This window comes from Ictidomys tridecemlineatus, chromosome 1 (genome assembly GCF_052094955.1).
Source record: "Ictidomys tridecemlineatus isolate mIctTri1 chromosome 1, mIctTri1.hap1, whole genome shotgun sequence".
NCBI lineage: Eukaryota > Metazoa > Chordata > Mammalia > Rodentia > Sciuridae > Ictidomys > Ictidomys tridecemlineatus.
Window position 1 is genome coordinate 30,234,436 of NC_135477.1, and position 25,733 is coordinate 30,260,168.

Sequence of the window (25,733 nt, forward strand, 5' to 3'; positions counted from 1 at the left end):
AATGGATCTTTTCTGATTGAGCCTACAACTCATACCTCTGCTTTAATTTTTTGGGTTTTCCATTCTACCTCCCGTGTCTTTTCTCCCAAGTTATTTAGGAGGCAGCACTTCTTTTCTGCTCTCTAGCTTTCCTCTGCCTTTCCTGTGATGCTTTCCTCTTCCTGAACAATCTATGTATTCTTCTCATGCTCTTCCATCCCTTGCAATCTCTCCTGCCTGTTGAGCAGGGAACATAGAGTGATACAGAGGCTTCTGAGACTCAAAGCCTCTGTAGGAAGTAAGTTCAACCCTGTGCCAACTTCGTGGCTTTGGGAGCCTCCAAAAACCAGGCTTAGGAAATGTGTTCTACTGCTCAAGAGTCCTTTTTCTCAAAGGACTCCCAGCACAGGAACTTAGCATGTTACTTCCAGTGTATTTATTTAAAAAGCAGAAGTGATGACCATCCAAACCAAAACAGGGGAAGAACCTTCTCTCACCTGAAAGGAAGCCTCCAGTATGGTAGAAGCAAACCAGGTGTGGTCAGAGCTCAAAAGCTGCTGGAATCTATGTGGTCCTTGTACCATCTTTGGAAATTATTGAAAGAATTCCCCACGCAAAGACACTTCGCCAGGAGAATTCCAATTTTATTGCAAAAGGTTGTGTGCTTATATAGAACTAAGGGGAGATGGTAGGGCTTAGATAAATAGCAGACCACCCATTTATTGGCAAGTTCTTCCAGATATCAGCTCTGGAGCCCAGGAATTAGTTCTTATTGGGGCTAAGGTTCCCCGACAGCGAGATTTGAAATTGGTGCCAGCGGGAGAGTTCTCAGGGGTGGGAACTTTTCGAGCCACTGCAGAAAAGAGGAAGGTAGGAAGAAGAGGTCCTTAGGCGCTATGTTGGGGTTTTTCTCTGGGGTGCGACTGCCGTTTATACTTTTCCCAACAATTACCAAATTTTAAAGTCATGAGCAAAAGATGGCAGCTCAAAGTAACTTGCCACACATTATGAACTTCAGAGCACCACAAGAAACCCTGAAGTCTATTTTACCACTTACAGTATTTAAATCTTTGAGTTCTTGCTACTTTTTTTTTCCCTTTGGGGTTCCCATAGCTCTCCATCTTTCTTCCATACAGGAAACTCATCCACAGATACACCAAGAGTTTAACACACTCCTAGACCAAGAGGGAGAATAAATCATTAAAATAATTTATGGATCATATTTATTAATGGTTCAGGAGTAAAGTTCCCCATGGGCTTCAACTTAAATTTCTTACATTAGAGGTTTATGTTCATTGTCTACCTACTCCTCAAGCAAGAACAGTGAAATACCGGTGAGATTAACATTATTACAGAGATAAATTTCAATTTGATCCAATTAATTCTTCAAAAAGAGTGAATAATTCATGAATCCTGATGTTCACTTCTTATCAGTAACAAATGACACCACATCTTATGGCTAGTTGAGACACATTGTAGGAGGTGGTGGAGGTGGGTAAAGCTATCCTACATAGAAAGTAGGGTGCAGAGAGTGTTGAGACCTGCTCATCTTCTGGCACCCACCTGTGCTCACACACTTAAAGGTCCAGCCCCCACCCACTCAGTCTCCATGAACTTTGCCAGAGGATGAGCACAGAGGTATATGGTGCACCTCTAACACTGTTGGGTGGGAATCCTAATTGCAGCAAACTGGCAGGAGTACAGATCAATGATGTCCTGGGAAGAATCTAAACCTAGTTCTCCTAGGCTAATGTGGCTGGGTTTGGGGATGGAGACAAACCTTCCACTCTAATCCTAATATGAGAATTCTCCTAATCCAGAAAAGCCTGTACCTGCTGAACGCCATCGAGGGTCTAGTCACAGACAAGAAGCTGTGCAGTCACCAGTGTTTCCTCCTGCTCAGAAGTAAGAATCTTGCCCTTCAAAAACAACTTCCTCTTGTTGCTGTGGGATTTAGCATATGCTTTGTGGCACTGCATAATGACACTGGCTTGTAGAGCTTAGTAAAGATCCAATGTTTCATTGTTTTGTAATTATCTTTTAAAAGGTGTTCAGCAACTTTCAAACTGTGCAGAATTGCAGAGACCTATCATCAGGGTTAATTATTGGACTTAGCTAAAATATAACACCTTAGTTGAGGCTTCTTTTTCAAAGCCAAAGGGAATAACATTACTTATCTTTGAGGTTTCTGTGCCTCTCCTAACTTTAAGTATGTCTTATTGGTCATTGGGGTTGATTCCTTTGAAATGTGCCCGTTTAGAGCATTGTTAGTGTAAGCAAACAAAAAAATCATATTGTGCCTTTGCTGTTTAATTAACTTGCAATTCTTCCTTTCAGACCTGTCCATCAAAAACCCATACCTCTGCCAAGTAAGTACAATAGAATCATGAAGAGCAGCCTGGCAGGAGGGGCGGTTAAATTCTGATGGTCCTAGGTCTAACACTGTCACTCCTAGCTATGTGGTATTTGTAACTCCTTTTGCTTGTTTTCTTGTTTGTAAAGAGGAGGCAAGAATATTTGTTTCATAGAGTTGCTTTGAAAGGTAAATAGATGTGAGACAATTTTTTTTTTTACTTTTCTTTCTTTTTCAGTATTGGTTTAATATGGTACTGGCTGGATTTTTTGTTTGTTTTTAGCAAATCACAGCTGTTTTTAAGATAAGAAGATAAAGGAAAACAAATATGGGAAGTACGTAGCATAATACTTGGTACACATAAAGTTCTCAATAAATGATAGCTATTTAATTTAAATCTAAAATACATCTTGATCATCAAATATATCTACAAAAGGACCCTGAAAAAATTATCCAAGTATCTGGATAATTTTCCCAAGGCAAACTTCACCCTAAAAATTTCTGAATCAGATCAATCAGGCTCACAGAATGTAACTGCCCCAAACCTTAATTTTATTTCTATCCAATGTAGGGGAAGGAACTCTACCTTATATGGATAATTTTTAATATAGTAAAAAATAGTTAATATTAAGCCCATTCAAATAAACAGAATAATTATCATTTACAAAAAAATTTATGTGCATATTTAAAAAAAACACTTTTGGGGGGGTTATAATAACATGTATGATTCACCTTAAATAAACGAAACTTTTACTAAATAGTTTTTATTTTAATTCTGAAAACACAAACTGTGAAAATGATTTTCTAGAGGAATCTATTTTTCTTTATTTAAAAAACTTTATTATTTCTTTTCTTGTTTTTCAACCCAAGTCATGTTTTCAATCATTACTAACCAGATGTGCCATATGCCACGCACTGTTCTAGACACAGGATATACTAGGATGGATCAAAGAAAGACCCTGTCCTCATGAAGCTAATATTCTGTTGAAGAAAACAGACTATATAAATAAACACCTAACAAACAATGCCATATCCGGTACACACTAAAGTGCTATAAAAGAAAAACAGCATGGTGGCGGGATCTGGGGGGCTCATTCACAGGTTCCTTGGACCACACTTTGAGAACCACTGTCCTAAGGATTTGGGGCATGTGTATTTCCAGCAGCATCCAGCACAGCAATGAGGTGTAGGCATAGTAACTGCTCAAGAAACAGTGAAGATTAATTGATTTTTCAATCCTTCTCAGGATTTTCAGAAGGGGGAAGCCCAACGGTGGATGGACCATCTCTCAGCTTTTCATCTAATTCCACTTTTTCAGAACAGGTATATCAAGAACTTTTTTAATTTTTTAATTTGTTCTAACTAGTCATACATAACAGTAGAATGCATTTTGACACATTGTACACAAATGGGGCGTGACTTCTCATTCCTCTGGCTGTGCACCTTGTAGAGACTCACTGGTAGTGATTTCACACATGTGTATATCATGAACTTGTGATATGTTAAATTGTTACAGGAAGACGCAGGAAAAGGTATGTCTTTGGAGATGAGAAAGTCAGGAGAAGGCTTGGGAACAGAACCTGTCTTTTAAGTTGGTTTTGTGAGTTGTCATTTACCAAGGGGCATGAAATAGCCTTTTTTTTTTTTTTTCAATGACTAAGACCTGCCCCATTTAATTCCAATTTGTGTTCCAGATGCCCTGAATAACAATTCAGGTTTCTTCAAAATAGCAAGGAAATGTGTTATGTTCGTTGTTCTTCCTCTCACATGGATTTATTTAAACTTAGTAATTTCCTTAGAATAGACCTGTGAAGATTTATAATATTAAAACACATATAAAACAGTGTAGTTTAAAAACAGTCAGAAAAAGGACTCTGAGCACTTGAACAAGTCTCTGAGTTTAGGTAAAAATGTAAGATAGGGACACTAGCATGAATCCTTCTTGCCTTCAAGAATTAAATAAGGCCAGGCACTGTGGTGCACGCCTGTAATCCCAGAGGCATGGAAAGCTGAGACAGGAGGATTGAGAGTTCAAAGCCAGCCTCAGCAACAACAAGATGCTAAGCAACTCATGAGACCCTGTCTCTAAATAAAATACAATAAAGGGCTGGGGATGAGGCTCAGTTATTGAGTGTCCCTTAGTTCAATCCCTGATACGCTCCCCCCCAAAATCAAATAAGATAATTTTCATAGAAACACTTCAGAAATTATTAAACACTCCACAAATCAACAAGGATGAAAGCACAGTGGAGAGACTAGCTTATCTAGGAGAAGGAAATAAATGGTTCAGGAACCTGATGGCATTTAGTTATGTGCAAGTACTGAATTTAAGGCCAAACTGGAAAGTGTCAGGGACATAATTCTTGTGGTTGGCCAAAGGAAGCTCTAACTCATTTTCATGTTATTGTTGCAAATATACAATTTTGGTTCCTGTCATGGTTGTGCAAAAATGGATCTGGGTTTCCAGTGCACAGAAGTTGCAGAGTCTTCTAGGGACCAGCTTGTGTTCACCTAACAATGCCTGCCTTTCACAGGAAGCTGACATTCACGGTAAGCCGTGGTATGCTGGTGCCTGCGATCGCAAGTCGGCTGAAGAAGTGCTATACAGATCTAACAAGGTTTGCTCATCTTTAAACTCTGTTGTTCCCTGGACCTAAGAAAGCTAAGAAAGGCAAAGCTGCAATCCTGATCAATACTGATTATGTAATTGCAAAAATATGGATTCAGAGATCTTGTTCCTTAATCAAGAGGAACTCCATCTCCTCTCTCCAGCATCCCTCCTGGCTCCTCTGCCTCCTTCCTACCAGTCCTTTCATGTCAAGGTTCCACAGTCTCTACTACTCTCCAAACAATGGCAAAGAGGAGGATTCCAGGGAGGAATCTGGAAGACTTGCTATTTAATCATGTTTTGAATATAATATAGGTATTCTTTGTAAATTGATTGTAGCCTGTACAAACATAAATAATACTAACTATAATTATGCTTTTCTTTTATTAAACAGGATGGATCATTTCTTATTCGAAAAAGTTCTGGTCATGATTCCAAACAGCCATATACACTAGTTGTATTCTTTAATAAGCGAGTATATAATATTCCTGTGCGATTTATTGAAGCAACGAAACAATATGCTTTGGGCAGAAAGAAAAATGGTGAAGAGGTCAGTAATTTCCCTCTTATTCCCATTCTGTAACCGTACGTGGAGCACAGTGACATCACACTGTATTAAGTGCTAGAGATGAAGAACAAGGCTATGAGTGCTTAATGCTATGCTTGCTTACATGTCATAAAGAGAAAACAAGATAAAATACTTTATTTTGGAAGTATTTCCTATGGGAAAACAGAAAAGAGAAGGTTACTCTGACCTAAGATATTCATCCAAGAGGATGTATAAATGAAGGTTGAGATGTCATGGAGAATTAAGGTTGTAAAAATCAAGGTCATGGTCTAGAACTGCAAAGTTGAGACCTGGAATCTCAATTCCAGTACCAAGGTAGGTGAGCAGGGAAGGAGCCAGAAAAGATGTGGGAGCTTGATTTGAAACAGCTCTTGGACCGGAATTAGCTTATGGGCCTGCAGCATGGGGAAGAAAATCACATGGGTCTTAAATATCAACCATACATGAACTTCAACACATCTGTTAACCTGGACCATAGCCCAAACTTAGCATATCTCAGTTTAGCTGGCCTGTTCCTGTAATAAGCTCTGAAATATGAGTCAGAATAATCTACAGATGGTCCAGAAAGGGAGTGAAACTCATTCTAGTCTTAAATGATGGGTTGAATTTAATTAATAGAATAATAATTGGATGTGTCCCTGTAGTATGCTGTTTTTAAGTCCTTTGGGTATAGTCGGAGGAGAGGGATAGCTGGGTCAAATGGTGGTTCCATTCTCAGATTTCCAAGGAGCCACATCAATGTTTATAGCAGCACAATTCACAATAGCTAAACTGTGGAGCCAACCTAGATGCCCTTCAGTGGATGAATGGATTAAAAAAATGTGGTATATATACACAATGGAATTTTTCTCAGCAATAAAAGAGAATAAAATCATGGCATTTGCAGGTAAATGGATGGCCTTGGAGAAGATAATGCTAAGTGAAGTTAGTCAATCCCCCCCCCAAAACAAATGTTGAATGTTTTTTCTGATATAAGGAGGTTGACTCATAGTGGGATAGGGAGGGGGAACATGGAAGGATTAGATAAATTCTAGATAGGGAAGAGGGGAGGGAGGGAAAGGGAGGAGGCAGAGGATTAGCAAGGGTGGTGGAGTGTGATGGACATCATTATCCAAAGTACATGTATGAAGACACGAATTGGGTGTCAACCTACTTTATATACAAACAGAGATATGAAAAAATTGTGGTATATATGTGTAATAAGAATTGTAATGCAAAAAAACAAAGTACATATATAAAGACATGAATTGGCATGAACATACTTTATATACAAAGGTATGAAAAATTGTGCTCTATATGTGTAACAAGAATTGTAATGCTGTCATGTATTTAAAAAATAAAATCAATTAAAAATTACTTTAAAAAAAGAATAATAGTTGAAGGGAGAAAAATTTAAAAAGTGGAGAGAGAACAATTTAAGCAGAGAAAACAACATAAACAAAGTTTAAGAAATATTTGTTGTCCAAATTCCTTCAGAAAGAGCCACACCCATTCCAAACACAGAACTTGTAAGAAAATATCACAATTGTCTTCTCCATTGGATAAGACCATATGTACAAATCTTGTACACTTATTTCCAGAACCAGAATACAATGACTGGCTTCAGTGAGTACCTGATAAATATTTATTAAATAAATGACTTGAATTGTTGGTTGAGTAGTTATAAGCAGGAAAATAGATAAAAGTTCTTCTGTATTCTCTCTTTAGCTTTTTAGAAAAACTGTGGTAAAATACTTATCATAAGCATATACTCTTACCATATTTGCCATTTTTAAGTATAATGTAGTAGGTTTTGATTACATTTACATTGTTGTGAAACAGATCTCCATATATTTTTTATCATGTACAACTGAAATTCTATACTCACTAAACAACTTCCCTTTTCCCCTCTCCCTCCAGCCTCCAGTAGCCACCCTTATACTTTCTATTTTTATGTATTTGACTACTTTGGGTATCTCATATAAGTGAAATCATATAGTATTTGCCTTCTCATGAACTGGCTTATTTTCCTGAGCATAATGTGCTCTATGTTGTAGCATGTGACAGGATTTCCTTCCTTTTTAAGAAATATTTTAAGACTACATAGTATTTCATTGTGTATATACACCACATTTTATTTATCCATTCATTCCACTGATGGACATTTGGGTTGCTTTCACTTTGGGGCTGTTGCGAAGGGTGCTACTATAATCATGAGTGTGCAAATAACTCTCCAAGACCCTGCTTTTAATTCTTGTGAATATACATCCAGAAGTGGGATTGCTGGATCATATCATACTCCTATTTTTCATTTTTTGAAGTATCACCACACTTCTCCATTGTAGTTAAACCATTTTTAAATCCCACCAACACTGTTCAAAAGTTTGACTTTTTCACATCCCTTGTTAGTGTGTATATGTTTGTGTGTGTATGTCTGTGTGTGTACCATCCTTATGAAAGTGAGGTGATATTTCATTGTGCCCATTTGATTTGTATTTCTCTGATAATTACTAAATGCATCTTTTTCATATGTTTCTTGGCCACTGTATATTATATTTGGATAAATGTCTCTTCAAAACATTAATCCACGTTTTGAACTGCTTATTTCATTCTTTTTGTCGTTGTGTTTAGGGATTCTTTATATATTCTGGACGATATTAACCCCTTAACAGATAAATGATTTGCAAATATTTTCCCCATTTCTTAGGTTGCCTTTTCACTTTGTTGATTGTGCTCTTTGATGAACAAACGTTTTAAAGTCTGATGTAGTCTTGTCTATTTTTGGTTTTGCTGCCTGCGTTTTTTAGTGTCATTATCAAATCCAGTGTCACAAAGCTGTTCCCTGTTTCTTCTAGAGTTTTTATAGCTTGGGTTTTAAAATAAAATCTCAATCATAAAATGCAAAACTCTTAATTCAGAGACCACTAAGACCAAACTTGGCTTTTAAGTGGCAGATTTTAAGTTGTAGGGGGAAAAAAAATACATTGTCATTTAACATAAGTTAAACGCTTAACAAAAGTAGCTGCTTTTCTTCATTCATGAAACTGTTCATTCTCGATGAAAAGTTTATTCTTACAAATTTTTAAAAATTCTTGTTAATCACAATCAATGGCAGGAGATAGTGGTGATCCTGGTAGGAAACCATGACTTTGGAGGGAGGATTTCATTTTAAAGCCTCCTCTGGGGTCCAGCTCTTCTCTGTGAGGCTTGAAGTTGGGTGAGGGAGCTATCCTGCTTAAAGGTCCTGAAATTCTCTCATAAATTTTGAGCCTCTGAAGGGGCTGTGAGCTCTCTTGTCCAGATAGGAAGTTCTTGACTTATCCCAGAATTAATAGACCAGTACTTCACCCCATTCCTAACATATCCATCCCCTTGGTCAAAATATTAGTATGTATTATTATGATGGCATCTGAATGTACTGACAGTCAATTAAAACCCTTACTTAAATTATCTATAATAAGAAAATCCTGTCTCTATATATTGATTATCTTAATGGAGAATGAAAATTTAGGTTACATAATACTGACCGTGTGTATGGATATATTTTTCAGAAGCCTGTGTATATGTGTTTGTGCATAGGGGTCCATAAATAATTAACTTATTAATTGTTTAACTTTCCATGCAGTTGTTTTGGCGTTAGTTGATACAGTATTGAGTAATTTTACAGTTTTGACAACTGTCTGCTTTAGTTTTTTGGCCATGAGATTTTTTGAGTTATCAAACTTTTTTTTTCTGTGTTTATGTAAATATCTCAAATAAACTCAATGTGAACAGAAAAAAAAAACAGAAATGAGGGAAAACTGCAACTACATTATGCCAAATTCAGCTTTCCATTAAATTACAGATATGCTTAAATTCCATTCCCTACTTTAAATATTTCAACTAAAGGCAAATCCCTACTGCAAACATTTCAGACCCCAACACTGCAACAGAACAATACTCAAACATATTCCGGGACTGGGTGGAGAGAATGAGGTGCTTGCTAGTGTTCATGGAGCAGTTTTCTTCTGTGTTTCCTGGGTTGAGAACACACCTTTTCACTTATCATAGCCACTTCAGAGAGGCTATGATATTTTATTTCCTGGCCCTTTAGTCTAGAAATTTAATTTCCAACTGCATTAATCTTAATAGGATTCTAGGCCAAGCAAAGAGAATGCTTGTATTAGGGGATTTATTATTGGTGATCGAAAGAGGGACAGATAATTGAAAAGAAAGAAACAACTTTCTTTTCAAATAAAAGTATTTGAATTTCCCTCTCCTCTCTTACCTAATATTCAAATGGCCAGTTATTTAAAAGACAACTGGTATCTTATTTGAAAAGGTTGACCAATATTCTGAATGCTTTATTCAATATATAGATTTTGGAAGTCATTCAAACAATTAATGAAGGCTCTAAAATTTTTTATTCTAGATATTTTTCTTTATATAAAAATTAGGAGATGATGAAATAAACTGATATTAATTACTAACTTATCAGCACTGCTGTTGAATAATTACCTCTTTAAAAATTATTTTGGGGCTGGAGTTGTGGCTCAGCAGTAAAGTACTCACCTAGCACATGTGAGGCCCTGGAATCCTTAGCACCACATAAAAATAAACAAACAAGGGCTGAGGATGTGGCTCAAGCGGTAGCGCGCTCACCTGGCGTGCCTGCGGCCCGGATTCAATCTCAGTACCACATACAAACAAAGATGTTGTGGCCGCCGAAAAACTAAAAAATAAATATTAAAAAATTCTCTCTCTCTTTCTAAAAAAAATAAACAAACAAAATAAAGATGTTGTGTTCAATTACGGTGAAAAAAATAAATATTAAAAATTATTTTATAGCACTCTTGTATCCTCAAGGCATTTCATTTCATTGTCTGGGTTACATTTTATTTCATCTTACGTTGAAAACTTTGATAACTTTTCATAACAAAATTTGTGACATCCTTAATTTAAAACCTACACACAAGAGGGATTAACATACAGAAAAACAATCTGTATAGTAAGAGTCTTATCATGAAATTTCATTGTAAATTAAGCACTAAGTTAACTCCAGTAGCCAAGCATGTATGGAAATATGAGGGTTTATAAAGATTTCTTTACATGTTGAAGAGAAAAAAAACCATAAATTTATCTAGAAATAACTTTCTCCAATACTAAACTCTAAGGTTAGTTTATTACTTTGGTCTTTGCATTTTAGTCAGCTTCTGTCACTGTAACAAAATCTTGAGATAGGAAAAATTTACTTTTCTCACAGTTTTGGAAGTTTCAATCTATAATGATTGGCTCTATTGCTTGGACCTGCAGCAAGGCAACAGAACATGGTGGGAATGCTTGATTAAACAAAAAAGGGAGAGAAAGTGACCAGAGTCCCTATACCCTCCCTTGAGGGCAGTACAATAGTAAACTAAAGACGTCTCACCCACTAGGCTTCCCCTTTACAATTTCCGTTATCTTCCAAATCACCACCCTGAAAACCAAACCATTAACACATGGACCTTTGGGAGTCATTCAGATCCAGACTGCAGCATCCTATATCTAAGACTTGTGTGACATAACAATTTGTTTTATCAAGAATATAAAAATATATTGTATGATAATTTCATGTCTGACATTAATTAAAAAGCAAGATGTTAAAATATTGTATCATAACTCAGTGAAGTAATTACCCCCAAGAAGTTACACTAATTGAGGATGCCAGTGTGTTTTCATCTTACTAAATACAGGAAATTCCAGAGTGTGCCACCCTGAAGGGTTCTGCCCTGTTAAATTGCATTTCTGGGGGCAGAATGTTGACCGGGACCTAATAACTTCTTACTCGGTTAAGAAAAGGAGAGAAGATGAGAGGAGTGGAAGGTGAAGTCCACATAAGTGCCCATTCTAACTCGTTTATATTTTCTTCCTCTAGTACTTTGGAAGTGTTGCTGAAATCATCAAGAATCATCAGCACAGTCCCCTGGTTCTTATTGACAGTCAGAACAACACAAAAGATTCCACAAGACTGAAATATGCAGTTAAAGTTTCATGAAGAAAGGAGAAGAAGGTCAATATCTTTGCTTCAGACATTTCCCTCAAGTTTCTCCTTTTGAGAAAAAAGCACCAAAACTTCATATTTTGGATTATGAATCATGAGTAATAAAATAGAAGATAAAGGCAGCTGCTGAGGTCGTCATCCACTCCTTTATAAGATGCTCACACATACTTGTGACCGCCTGTTGCCTGACCTGAGGAAATAACACCTGGAGAGGATGAGTTACCATGCTACTAATATTCTCCAACTAAATGTATTTAAAAGAGATAGGAATAAAGTATTTTCAGTCTTACAAGAAACAAACACTGTACTTCTTCTGTGTATGTATGTGTGGGGGTGCATTGCTAGGGACCAGACTCAGGACCTTGCACGTGCTGAGCTACATCCACGTTCAAGAACACTGTATTTCAAAATGAGAAAACTTTACTCTTGGATAAAACAAAGATGTTGAAAATTTAAGCCCCACAATGGTCACCAGTGCACAAATGTAGCCAAAGTGTCTATTGTCAGTGTCTGCCACCTTTGTCTTTGTTAAAATTTTAATGTGTAGAAAAACAAAATACTATAGGTGATGTATGGAGTTTCTAAGTGCAGACAAGGATTCTTTTTATGTGCCCCCAACCATGGTAGATGTATAAGGAAATGAACTTTCTGAAAGTTCTCCAGGATTCTGCTGTTAGGTTTGCTTATTAAAGATAATTATGCCCTCTTTGATCTGCATGCTTATTAAATGGAACCTAAACTTGATACGAAGTTCAAAGTAAGATGACAGAAAAAGTAGATGGAAAAGACAGTTCCAAGGAAAACATCCCACAGAACAAAGGCAGAAAAGCAGATACTGATGAATATTAAAGGAATAAAAGGTACCATTGTGAGCAGCCATGTCCAAGGTTCAACATCAGCCCAGAAATATATTATACTTTTCATATCAAAGCCCTCTTTTTTTACTGTGTAGTTTAGGCTGCACTGGAATGATACAGCAGCTAATTAAGACTAATAACTAGATGAGAAACACACTTGATCACTGAATAAGAAAACGGTATCTGAAAGTGTTTTTGAAAGGTAGAAGGTAATGACTTCAGAGTAACTCACAGACTCACAAAGATAATGGCATTTTTAAGTGTTGTATTTCATGATAACTACGTTATGGGTTGAGTTGTGTCCAGGGATTTTATAGATATAGTCATGTTAAGGTGATGTCAAGAAGATAGGGGCTAATCTAGGGACTGGTGTCTTTCTAAAAAAGAGATTTGGACACAGAGAAAGATATGCATTGATCTGTCTGTGTATATGCATAGAGACACCCAGGAGAAGACCACATGCAGATGAGGGGATGGAGTGACACACCTGAAGCCTAGGAATGCCAGAGATTGCTGGCAAACCTGCAGAAGAAGCAAGGACAGTACCCCCTACAGGTTTCAAAGGGAGCCTGACCCTGCTGACACCGTGATTGGAGACTTCAAGCATCGAGAACTGGAAGATAACAAATTCCTGGGGTTGTTAAACCACCTGGGTTGTGGCACTTTGTTTTGGCAGCCCTAGAAAACTAATACAATTCATATATACTTTCTACAATGAAATCAGATAGGTGTATTTTTTGGAAATTTTGTGTATGGGAAGTTTTCTTTCCCCTTTTAAGTCAACAGTGGAGTCATTTAGAATGTATTAAAAAGGACAATTCACAACTTAAAGAAAATGGGTAATCTTTTGTAAAGCAAGGAACCCACTTACAGTATGAAGTGTCAGTTCTTATCCGCTTTCTTCAGTGTAAGTAAATCCTCATTCATTTCTTCTGCTGCCACCATGACCCTGGCTCCATCACTGCCTCTTCTGCCTGGTCCCCACTTTCCTCCCCCAAGTGGTCTATCCCAGTAAAGTGGAGGATCATTGCTGTAAGATTACACTAACTTCAAATTGATTGATATTCAGCACTGCTGAGCTGGATTTCTTGGAGCAGGGGCTGAGAGACCTAGGAGGCCTTCTCTGCAGAAGAATTCTCTCTCTCCCAATGTCGGGAGAAATACCCAATCCAACATGCCAGTCTCCTCCCCACCCTCAATTGCATAGAAGAGTCCACTGGAGGGCAACACTACCTGCTTTTCTAAAACCTTCCTCTGCAAGTGTGTTCTGGAGGAGGCAAGAAAAGCCTTCAAGAGATCTCAAAAGCCTGGTTGTGATTTTCAAGGCTTCACAAACAAGTGTTTGTTCACAGAGAAATTCTCAAGCAAGGTAGGTGATGGGATAGGAGATGCTAGTCAAGGAGAAGTACATGATGTAGAAGCTAAAAAAGGAAACACACCATCCCAGTTCCTGTTTCTGTTTCAAGAATGTTGCAAACCAGACTGCAGCTGTGGTAATAGGAAGGCTGCAAGTTTACTCAAGTGGACAGAGATAGGAAGGCTTGGCCTGTGGCCATCAGAAGCCTGCACTAAGTTAGCCATTGCAGCTGGGTCAGCTTTGCCTGGTGAGGAGTCCCAGAGATCAGAATGCAGCAATGAGAAAAAGAAAAAAAAGCCACCAGCACTTGGGACATGATCTTAAAGTGTGACTGAATTCCTGTTCTTCAAAATGTCCTTAAAATGACACATAACACAGCCTCTATTGTAGATAGAGTTGCATGAAATAACTAAGGGACCTGCTCCACAAGGCTAGCTGCACACAAATACCCAGGGCAATTAGTGGTTGTGTCTACCCACGAGGTGGGACAATATTGGCTTTAGAGTTAGACACCTCTGGGTATCCTAGGTCTACCATTTATCACCAGATCATTGGGCTTACCTCTTACCACTCTAAGCCTTGGTTTTTGCAGTTGTAAAAAAAAAAAATTATCTTTCTAGTAATGATACAGAATTTAAAAAGCTAGCATATAATAAACATTAATTCCTAGTACCCTGACCAATATCTCCTTTATAAAGATAAAAAGTAAGCTGTGGATAACTCTTCAAATAAATCCACCTATATACATTTGGGGGCATTTAATAATCTTGATTATCTTTCAAGAAAAATTTCAAATGTTTTCTATATGTCTGTGGTTTTTAATCTTCTAGTAGTTGTAAAATTCTTTGGATCTGCTGAGAGTATGGGCATTTGCCCCAAGGAGAAAAAATGTATTAATATAGATGCACAAAATCTCTCATCAATTTTCAGGAATCCAGGGGCCAGAGGTGTAACCATGGATCAAAGATCCAAAGATACAAGGCAAGTCTATTCAAGTGAACAACAGAGATAGGAAGGACCCTTACTCTACATTCTTCTTAAACTTTGACATAAAAAAAATGGGCCTATTGGGGCTTGTGTGCAGCGCAGGTTCGATCCTCAGCACCACATACAAACAAAGATGTTGTGTCCGCCGAGAACTAAAATAAATAAATAAATAAATAAATAAATAAATAAATAAATTCTCTCTCTCTCTCTCTCTCTCTCTCTCTCTCTCTCTCTCTCTCTCTATCTCTCTCTCTCTCCCTCCCTCTCCTCTATCTTTAAAAAAAATGAGCGTATTATTCTATCAAAAACCTGAATAACCCTGAAAGTAATGCTTCCACTAGATGAGAAACAAGAAACTGGTGTGGTTTAGAACAAAGCTTTGGAATAATATCTAATCCCAGCTTCACCCATACAACAGATGGTGTTAACTTGGTTTCTCCCTTTGTCAGATAGAGGTGATAAGGCAATTTGCCTAATGGCTCTGCTCAATGATCATATTAAGAATTATATTCAAAAGAAAAACCAAAGAAAAATTGTGAATATTCAAAAGCATGTACTAGTATTCACTCATCCAGCCAACAATTACTGAGCTTGCTGGATGTCTTAATGTCAGGCATATGAAAGGAAGTATCCTTGAAGGTATCCAAATATATTTTAATCAGATCTATCATTTTATAAAAATTTAAAGCAGAACTTTTGTCTAATAAATACTGTACTTAAAAGAATAGCCTCTAATTAGAAAAACACTTGAATAGAAAATTGAAAGAGAGAATAATAGTACCTACCAATATGCTCTAAACTGCATCTCAACTGCAATCGTTCATCCCCTCCCTCTGCCAATGTAGAGTGTTGTAAATCTCACCTGTTTTCTGTTTCTGACATATAAATGGGCTTTGGTGCCTACATAGAATTCCTGCCAGTTCTGTCCCCCAACAGCTGTTATAACCTTGAACAAATTATTCAATGAGTTTGGTTTCTCATTTACCTTAAAGGGTTTTTAATGAGACTAGCATATCCAAATGCCTATCTATTATGACACAGTCAATTCTCAACAAATGAGGTTATCATAACTGAAAACTCAAAACTCTATATTTCTAGACTCCCACTTGGAAGTCTAGAAATATAGAACACCAAGTTGAAGATTATCACAGAACCTACTGTAAGAAGACAGAGGCCTAAACTATCATAGTGGGGGGTCCTATATAAAGAAATAGATGAAAAAGAAATATGTAAGAATAAATACAAAAAAGTTAATTGTCTGCATCGGGGGGGATAGAAGAGAGAGATTATCCACAGATTCCATTGTTTCAAACCTGAATAATCTGGAGAATGGAAGTCCCTCTTACCAAAGGAGAAAAGTCTGGAGAGGGGACCAGATTATGTTTTTAATCATGCAAAGCTAAGAAAAAAATGTCAAGGTCAACTCCTGGAGTAGGTTATCTGAACAAGTCAGAAGACTTACATTCACAAGTCGACTTACTAATATGAGAAAAAAATATTTTATTGGTTTGGTAAGAAATCTTAGAAGGTATTCTTCTGAGGTTTGGAGGAAGGACTGGGCCTACAAAGAATTGTATTCAATGTTAACATGGACACCAGTTGTATTTTATTTTTGTTTGTTTTCATGATGACATAAAGAAGTATTGCTTTGTGGAAAAATTTCTGACAGTATGAAATTGAAAATGAAGAGGCTAGAGACTACTGGATTAACTCATGCCCAAAGTTCTAAAATGCTAGATGACATCAAAAAGGGAAATGGAGGCAACTTAGGAAAAAACACTCATTTACCTTAAAGGGTTTTTAATGAGACTAGCATATCCAAATGCCTGTCTATTATGACATACTAGATTCTCAACAAATGAGGTTTTTATAACTGAAAACTCAAATGCCCCGTTTGAAGGTCAGCATGGTTTTGAGAATCATCCATATATTCACATGTATCACATCTTTTCTTTTTCATTGCTAAATCATATTTCTTCATGTGGCTATACATTAATTTGTTTTTCCATTCATTTATTGATAGGAATTTGGTTGTTTCCAGTTTGGGGCTAAATGGATGAACAGTATGAACACTTTGTGTAGAAGCCTTTATGTGGATATGTGTTTTCATTCCTCTTTGGTAAATATGTGGGGATGATAATCCTGGGTCACATGGAAAGTGCATATTTGAATTTATAAGAAACTACCAAAATGTCTCCAAAATGGATGCACCATTGTACTGACAATGTGTGAGATTTCAGTTGCTTCCTGCCCCTAGTATCTGATATTATACATCTTTTCATGTCTTTTTTTCATGAAATGTGTCTTCAAATATTTTGCCTATTTCAAAAACAGAATTATTTTTTCCCCTTTTAACAAGCGGTAAGTATGCTTTGTATTTTCTAGATACAAGTCCCTTGGTGTGTATCTGTACTGTGAATATTCCATTTTCCTTTTCTGGAGTAAACCTGACTTAACCACGATATATCATCCATTCTATAGATGGTCAGATTTCATTTGCTAATACAGTATCTGGGATTTTTGCATATATATTTATAACAGTCACTGGCTTATAGTTTTTTTTTTTGTAATGTCTTTGCCAGGTTTGTGAATCAGTGTTAACACTGGACCCATACGATAACAAGAAAAATGTTCCCTTCTGAGAAGATTTATGTAGCACTGGTATTATTTTATTGATATTGACACGATTTTTTCCTAGTGCTTTTTACCAGTACTATGGATGGGACCATGGACGCTTTGCCACTGAGCTACATTTCCAGTCCTTTTATTTTTTATTTTGAATTAGGGTCTCACTAAGTTGCTGGCCTTGAACTTGCAATCCTCCTGCCTCAGCTTCCCTGGGAAGCTGGGATTACAGGTGTACATTACTTCACTCGACTCTTCCTAATATTTTCACAGAATTCACTAACAAAGACTTCAGGGCTGAAGCTTTCTTTATGTGAGGGTTTTAAATTATGAATTTAATTTCTTTAATAGATATAGGATATTGTGACTTTGTTTCTTCTGTGTGTTTTGTTAATTTGTGTCTTTCAAAGACTCTATTTCAACCAGGATACCAAATTTACTCACATAAAGATGATAATTTTCTAATATAATACTTTTAAGATATGGCAAAACCATAGTAATCTCCCCTTTCATTCCTGATATTGGTAATAAACATCTGCTTTCTTGTTGTTTTAGTCAGTGTAGCTAAAGGTTTACCAATTTTATTGATCCTTCCAAAGAATCTGGTTTGGGTTTTATTTATTTTCTCTATTGTTTGTTTGTTTTCTACTCATTGGTTTCCATGGACACTTAATTTTTATTCCTTCTCCTTATTTTGAATATAATTTGCTCTTCTTTATATACTTTTTAAAGATGGAAGCCTATATAATTGATTTTAAATATTGATTATTTTCTTTTTAAAAAAAACCCTTTTTAAATGTATTTTTGTGTTGTGCTGAGGACTGAACCCAGGACCTTGCACTAGGCAAGAACTCTACTGCTGAGCCACAATCCCAGCCTCAAAATCATGAATATTTTCTAATAACAGTATTTAAAGCTGAAAAATTTCACTCCAAGCACAGCTTTAATGACATCCAAAGAATCTTGATATTGTTTTCTTACTTTTATTTAGATTAAAATATTTTGAAATTCCTTTTGTGATTTCTTCTTTAACCTACTGGCTAATCAGAAACATGCTGTTGAATTTCTAAATGATTTTGAATTTTCCAAACATTTTTTCCAAGACTGATTTATAATGGAATTCTGGTTTTTTGTTCTCTTAAATTTATTGAAAATTTGTAATTATCTAGTAGATTTCCCATATGCACTTATAGAAAACAAAGGTGCATTCTGCTCTTCTTGGGTGGAGTATAGATGTCAGTTCGTAAATGTCATTTAATTCAGGTTGATTGATAATATTGCTCAAGTCTTCTTCTCAAGTCCTTAGTACATATTTTTTTGCTAGTTTTTTTAATTACTGAGAGATAAGTGTGTAAATATCTCAATCCTAATTGTAGTTTTGTTGATTTCTTACTATAATTCTGTCTGACTTGCTTCATGTTTTTTGAAGCTTTATTATTACATGCATATACATTTAGGATTGTATCTTCCTAATAAATGGATCTCTTTAACATTGAGATATTCCTCTTGATCCTTAGTATTAGTTTTGCTTCTGAAATCTATAATTTTTATTCTCTCTGACAATTTCTGCCTTTTAATGAGTGTTTATATAATTCACATTCTATATCATTTCGAATATGATTAAATCCTCCATTTTCCTACTTGTTTTCCATATTTTACCACCTCTTTTTGCTTTTGCCCCCTTTTGCCTATTGTTGAATTGAGGGTTTTTTAAAAAATCTATTCTATCTTAAATATTGACAGCTGTGCTTTCTAAAACATAGGTATACAACATACATCTTGGACTACTCACAGTCATTCTTCAAATACAAGAGTGCACCTCCATTCCCCCTTTCCTGAATTTGTGTTACTGCCATTATGCATTTTACTGCTATGTGTTAAAAAAAACATCTGTAATGTTTTTGTTATTATTATTATTATTATTATTTGCATTTAATGGCTAATTTTCCTTAAAATAAACAATGAGAGGGAATAACGGTGCTCTTGATTTCTTTGTGTAGATTCATATATCAACCTGGTATCATGTTCCTTCCACCTGAAAAATTTAACATTTCAGGTAGTGCAATGTTACTGCTAATGAGTTAGTTCACATTTCAAAATTGTTATATTGTATTTTTTATATCTTCATTTTTTATTTCAAAATTTATCCCATTTTCAGAGGTACTTTTTATTTGTTCTTATTAGTTATACATGATAGTAGAATGTGTTTTGACATATTATACATATATGGAGTATAACTTCTCATTCTTCTGGTTGGATACGACATAGAGGTGGTCATGTAGTCATATATGTACATAGGATAGTAATGTCTGATTCATTCGACTGTCCCATTTCCCCTCCTTTCCTTTCACTACCCTTTGTCTAATCCAAAGTATTCTTCTTTGATCCTCCCCCACACCTCTTGCTGTGAATCAGCATCTGCATATTAGAGAAAACATTCAGCATTTGGTCTTGGGGGGTTAGCTTATTTCACTTAGAATGATAGTCTCCAGTTTCATCTGTTTACTGGCAAATGCCTTAATTTCATTCTTTATAGCTAAGTAATATTCCATTCTGTGTATGTACCACATTTTCTTTATCCATTCATCTGTTGAAGGGCACCTAGTTTGGCTCCATAACTTAGCTATTGTGAATTGAGCTGATATAAACATTGATGTGGCCACATCACTGTGGTATGCTGATTTCAAGTCTCATGGACATATGCCAAGGAGTGGGATAACTTAGTCAAATGGTGGTTTCATTCCAAGTTTTCTGAAAAATCTCCATTCTGCTTTCCAGAGTGGTTGAACCAATTTGCAGTCCCACCAACACTATATGAATGTACCTTTCCCCAACATCCTCACCAACATTTACTGTTTACTTGTATTCTTAATAATTGCCATTCTGGCTGGGATAAAATGAAATCTCTGTGTAGTTTTAATTTGCATTTCTCTAATTGCCAGAGATGTCAAACATTTTTCCTTTGTAGTCCTTCTTGAGAATTGTCTGTTTAGTTCCTTAGCCCATTTTTGATTGGGTTATTTGTATTTTTGGTGTTAAGTTTTTGAGTACTTTGGAGGTTAATCCTCTATCTGAGGTTTAGGTGAGAAACATTTTCTCCCATTCTGTAGGCTCTCTCTTCGTGTTCTCATTTCCTTTGCTGTGAAGAAGCTTGTTAGTTTAATTCCATCCCATTTATTCTTGATTTTACTTCTTGCACTTGAGGAGTTAAGGAAGTCAGTTCCTAAGCCAACATGATTGGAGATTTGGGCCTACTTTTTCTTCTAGTATCCTGCTGCTTTGCTGTTCTAATGCCTAAGTCCTTGATCCACTTTGAGTTGAGCTGTGCAGTGTGAAAGATAGGAGTCTAATTTCATTTTGTTACATATGGATTTCCAGTTTTCCCAGCATCATTTCTTGAAGAGGCTATCTTTTCTTCAATGTATGTTTTTGGTGCCCCTGTCTAGGATGAGATAGGTTTGTCTCTGTGTCTTCTATACTTTACCATTGGTCTACATGCCTGTTTTGGTGACAATACCATGATATTTTTGTTACTATAGCTCTGTAGTATAATTGAGGTCAGGTATTGTGATGCCTCCTGCTTCACTTTTTTTTTTTTTTAAAGAGAGAGAGAGAGAATTCTTTTAATATTTATTTATTTATTTAGTTTTTCGGCAGACACAACATCTTTGTATGTGGTGCTGAGGATCGAACCCCAGGCCGCTCGCATGCCAGGTGAGCGCGCTACCCCTTGAGCCACATCCCCAGCCCCTGCTTCACTTTTCTTGCTAAGGATTGCTTTGGCTATTCTGGATCTCTTACTTTTCCAAATGAATTTCATGATTGCCTTTTCTAGTTCTATGAAGACTGTCATTGGGATTTATAGCATTTTTGATAGTATGTCCATTCTGACAATTTTAATTCTATTTATCCAAGAGCATTGGAGATCTTCCCATCTTCTAAGGTCTTCCTCAGTTTCTTTTTTTAGAGTTCTGTAGGTTTCACTGTTCAAGTTTTTCACCTCTTTGGTTAGATTGATCCCAAATATATATATATATATATATATATATATATACACACACACACACACACACACACACACACACACACACACACACATAATGGGATTGTTTTCCTAAATTCTGATGTAAAGGAATGCAATTGATTTATGGGTGTTGATTTTATATCCTGCTGCTTTGCTGAATTCATTTTATGAGTTCTAGAAGTTTTATGGTGGGAATTTTTTTTAATATAGAATCATGTTATTGGCAAATAGGGATAGTTTGAGTTGTTCTTTTCCTATCTTTATCCCTTTAATTTCTTGTAATTTCTCTGACTAGTTTCAAGGATGATGTTGAATAAAAGTGGCGAAAGAGGGCATCCTTGTTCTAATTTTTTTAAAAAGCATTTATTATTTAGTTGTAGTTAGCCACAATACCTTGATTTTTATGTGATGCTGAGGATTAAACCCAGGGCCTCACACATGTTAGGCAAGCACTCTATAGCTGAGCACAACCCCAGCCCCCTTTTTCTAATTTTTACAGTGAATGCTTTCAATTTTTCTCCATTTAGAATGATGTTGACTTTGGGTTGAATGTACATAGCTTTTACAATGTTGAGGTTTGTGCTTAGTATCCCTAGTGTTTCTAGTGTATTTTATCAAATGCTTTTTCTACATCTATAGATATAATAATATGATTCTTGTCTTTAAGTCTATTCATGTGATGAATTACATTTATTGATTTTCTTATGTTGAACCCACCTTGCATCCCTGGGATGAACCCCACTTGATTGTGGTGTACTATCTTTTTAATATATTTTTGTATACAATTTGACAAAATTAAGAATTTTTATATCTATGTTCATGAAGGATATTGGTCTGAAGTTTTCTTTCCCTGATGTGTCTTTGTCTAGTTTTGGTATCAGGATGGATACCAGCTTCATACAATGGGTTTGGAAAGGTTCCCTCCTTTTCTGTTTCAAGGAGCTAATGAACCTTATGCTGAATTTGTAGATAGGCTTATTCAAACAGCTACCAGAGTCTTTGGGAATATAGAACAAGCAATGCCATTAATAAAACAACTGGATTATGAGCAAGCAAATCGTTGGTGCAGAGAAGTCATTAGACCATGGAAACATGAAGATTTAAATACATATATTAAATTATGTAGAGACATTAATGAAAAAGGGCAAGTCGTGGCAGCTGCAGTACAACAGGTTTTAGATGCCAGTCCAAAACATGCTACAATTGTGAACAAACAGGACATTTTAAAAGGAATTGCCCCATAGGAGGAGGGTTTAACAAAACTAGGTATCAAAGGAGTAGAATACCGGGCATTTGCCCACGATGCCATAGAGGGAGACATTGGGCTAATGAATGCCATTCTCAAACCACCATAGAGGGTACTCCATTATCAAAAAATGAACAAGGACCAGGTGTCTATCCACAATATCATGGAGAAAGGCATTGGGCTCCATTGCCAAAAAATGGACAGGGGGGCCCAATGCTCCGGGGCCCAAGACCACAAATATACGGAGCACTGGAGGAACCCAGCAACCCCATCAGAGTAGTGACCAGGACACATTGTCCATTAAATCCCTCACTAGACAAGTCAGAGGAAGCACAGGATTGGACATCTGCGCCTCTGCCAAAACAGTACTAACTCCAGAGATGGGAGTTCAAATCATTCCCACAGGGGTGAAAGGACCTCTTCCCCAAGGAACAGTAGGTTTATTATTGGGACGCAGCTCTTCTACTCTAAAAGGACTTATGATAAGTCCTGGGGTAATTGATCCCGATTGTGAAGGTGAAATAAAAATTATAGCCAGTTCTCCAAAGGGTATGTCAGTAATTTCACCAGGAGATAGAATAGCACAGTTACTAATAATACCCAGCCTACATGATAAATTTTCCAGTCATACTGAGGAAAGAGGTTCCAAGGGATTAGGCTCCACAGGTGTAGATTGGGCTATGCTGTCTTTAAATTTAGATTCTCACCCCATGCTAAAACTAAATATTCAAGGACATGAATTTAATGGGTTACTGGATACAGGCGCAGACCTTAGCATCATCTCTCATCAAGAATGGTCAAAACATTGGCCATTACAACAAGCCACTCAAATCTTCAAGGCCTAGGAGTGGCGACTAATCCCCATAGAAGTGCAATGGTATTAGATTGGAAGGATCGTGAAGGATGTGAAGGAACTATACAGCCATATGTATTGGATCATCTTCCCATAAATTTATGGGGACAAGATGTCCTAGATCAATTAGGTTTGACATTAACAAATAACATCAATCACAATGCATCCACTATTATGGCTAGACAAGGTTTTAGGAAAGGAAAAAGATTAGAAAAACAAAAACAAGGTATAGCAACACCAATACAAATAGATCAAGAAACGGACAGACATGGGTTGGATTTTCAGAAGGGGCCACTGAGACAATAAAAATTACCTGGAAATCAGAAAGACTAGTATGGGTTCCTCAGTGGCCCCTGACAAGAAAAGATACAAGCAGCCCATGACCTGGTCAAACAACAATTAGCAGAAGGACATATACAACCTTCGGTATCTCCCCATAATACTCCCATTTTTGTCATCAAAAAGAAATCTGGTAAAAGGAGATTATTGCAAGATTTAAGAGCCATTAATAATGAGATGGTTATTATGGGACCTGCTCAATCGGGGATTCCTCAATTGTCTGCTTTGCCAAAAACATGGTGTGTTTTAGTTATAGATATTAAAGATTGTGTTTTTTTCAATTCCAATTCATCCTGAGGATAGTCAACATTTTGCATTTACAATCCCTGCACTGAATCATGAAGGTCCTGATCAGAGATATGAATGGAAAGTACTCCCTCAAGGGATGGCTAACAGCCCAACTATGTGTCAAATTTATGTTAACAAAGCAATCCTGCCACTTAGAAATCAAAATCCTGAACTACAAATATTTCACTATATGGATGATGTATTATTAGCACACAAAGATAAAAACACATTGCTAGAATGTTATGCCACACTTATAAACTTATTAAAAAATTATAATCTAGAGATAGCAATAGATAAAGTACAATTAAATTTTCCAATTAATGATTTAGGAGTTCTATTATCCTCAACCATGGTCCGTCCACCAAAAATTCAAATACGAGTAGATCAACTCAAATCACTTAATGACTTTCAAAAGTTATTAGGAGACATAAATTGGATAAGGCCTTATCTAGGTATACCAACAGGAGAGTTGGGACCTTTATTTGATATCCTAAAAGGTCCTTCAGATCCAAATTCACCCCGAATGTTAATGCCTGAAGCAAGAAAGGCATTAAAAATCATTAAAACATATATGGAAATATGCATTTGGATAGAATTGATATAAGTTTGCCTTTATTATTTATTGTACTACCAACAAAAAATATTCCTACAGGAGTATTTTGGCAAGAAGGTCCATTATTATGGATACATTTATCTTATTCTCCTAACACTATTTTTACTAGGTATCCTGAGGCTATAGGACAATTAATACTCAAAGGAATAAAAACAGCAAAGGGAGTGTTTGGAATTTCTCCCAATAAAATTATTACTCCATATACTATGGATCAAATTAATGAGTTAGCTAATGAGTTAAATACTTGGGCAATAATCATGTGCAAATCCTATGTTTCATTTGATAACCACTTGCCATCTAATCCTTTATTGTCTTTTTGGTCATTGCATCCTGTAATTTTTCCAAAAATGACAAGAAAAACACCTATCATGAATGCTCCAAATATATTCACTGATGGGTCAAATAATGGTACAGCAGCAATAGTTACACCTGATCAAACTTTTACATTTTTAGTACCCAAACAATCAGCTCAAAAGGTAGAGCTTAATGCAGTATTACAAGCTTTTGTTATGTTTAAAGATTCTGTATTTAATTTATTTTCCGATAGTCAGTATATAGTTAATGCTATAGTATCCCCTGAAGATGCTGGTAGGATTTCCCCTTCCTCTACTGTTTTCTCTTTGCTTTCCACTATACAAAGTCTAATCTGTGACAGAAAAGATCCATTCTTTATAGGACATATCAGGGCACATACAGGATTGCCTGGAGCCCTTAGTTTGGGCAATGATATAGCAGATAAAACTACACATGACATACATATTTTCTCTACACTAGAAGAAGCTACGAATTTTCATAAAAAGTTCCATGTCAATGCTAATACTTTACAAAAGCATTTTAAAATAACTAAGGAACAAGCTAGACAAATAATAAAACAATGTCAAAATTGTGTGACCTTTTTACCACAAGTTAATCTTGGAGTCAATCCTAGAGGACTGATACCTAACCATATTTGGCAGATGGATGTCACACACTTGCCAGAATTTGGAAAATTAAAATATTTGCATGTTACAGTTGATACTTCTTCTGGATTTTTGATGG

The 25,733-nt window shown here is 36.2% G+C and overlaps 2 protein-coding genes across 9 annotated transcripts in view; one reads left to right on the forward strand and one right to left on the reverse strand.

The window, feature by feature from the left end:
• Positions 1-11,806, forward strand: part of Blnk (B cell linker) — a 68,678-nt gene extending 56,872 nt beyond the window's left edge. For all 3 annotated transcript variants that reach the window (XM_040273756.2, XM_013362857.4, XM_005335282.3), the window contains 6 exons: positions 1,800-1,884; positions 2,317-2,348; positions 3,579-3,655; positions 4,867-4,950; positions 5,335-5,490; positions 11,381-11,806. In XM_040273756.2, the coding sequence (XP_040129690.1) occupies positions 1,800-1,884; positions 2,317-2,348; positions 3,579-3,655; positions 4,867-4,950; positions 5,335-5,490; positions 11,381-11,500 (554 nt within the window). In that variant the 3' untranslated portion in view covers positions 11,501-11,806. The remainder of the gene's footprint in view (positions 1-1,799; positions 1,885-2,316; positions 2,349-3,578; positions 3,656-4,866; positions 4,951-5,334; positions 5,491-11,380) is intronic.
• Dntt (DNA nucleotidylexotransferase) overlaps positions 1-25,733 on the reverse strand; it is a 193,361-nt gene that overhangs the window by 124,819 nt on the left and 42,809 nt on the right. The gene's annotated exons all lie outside the window — the stretch shown is intronic.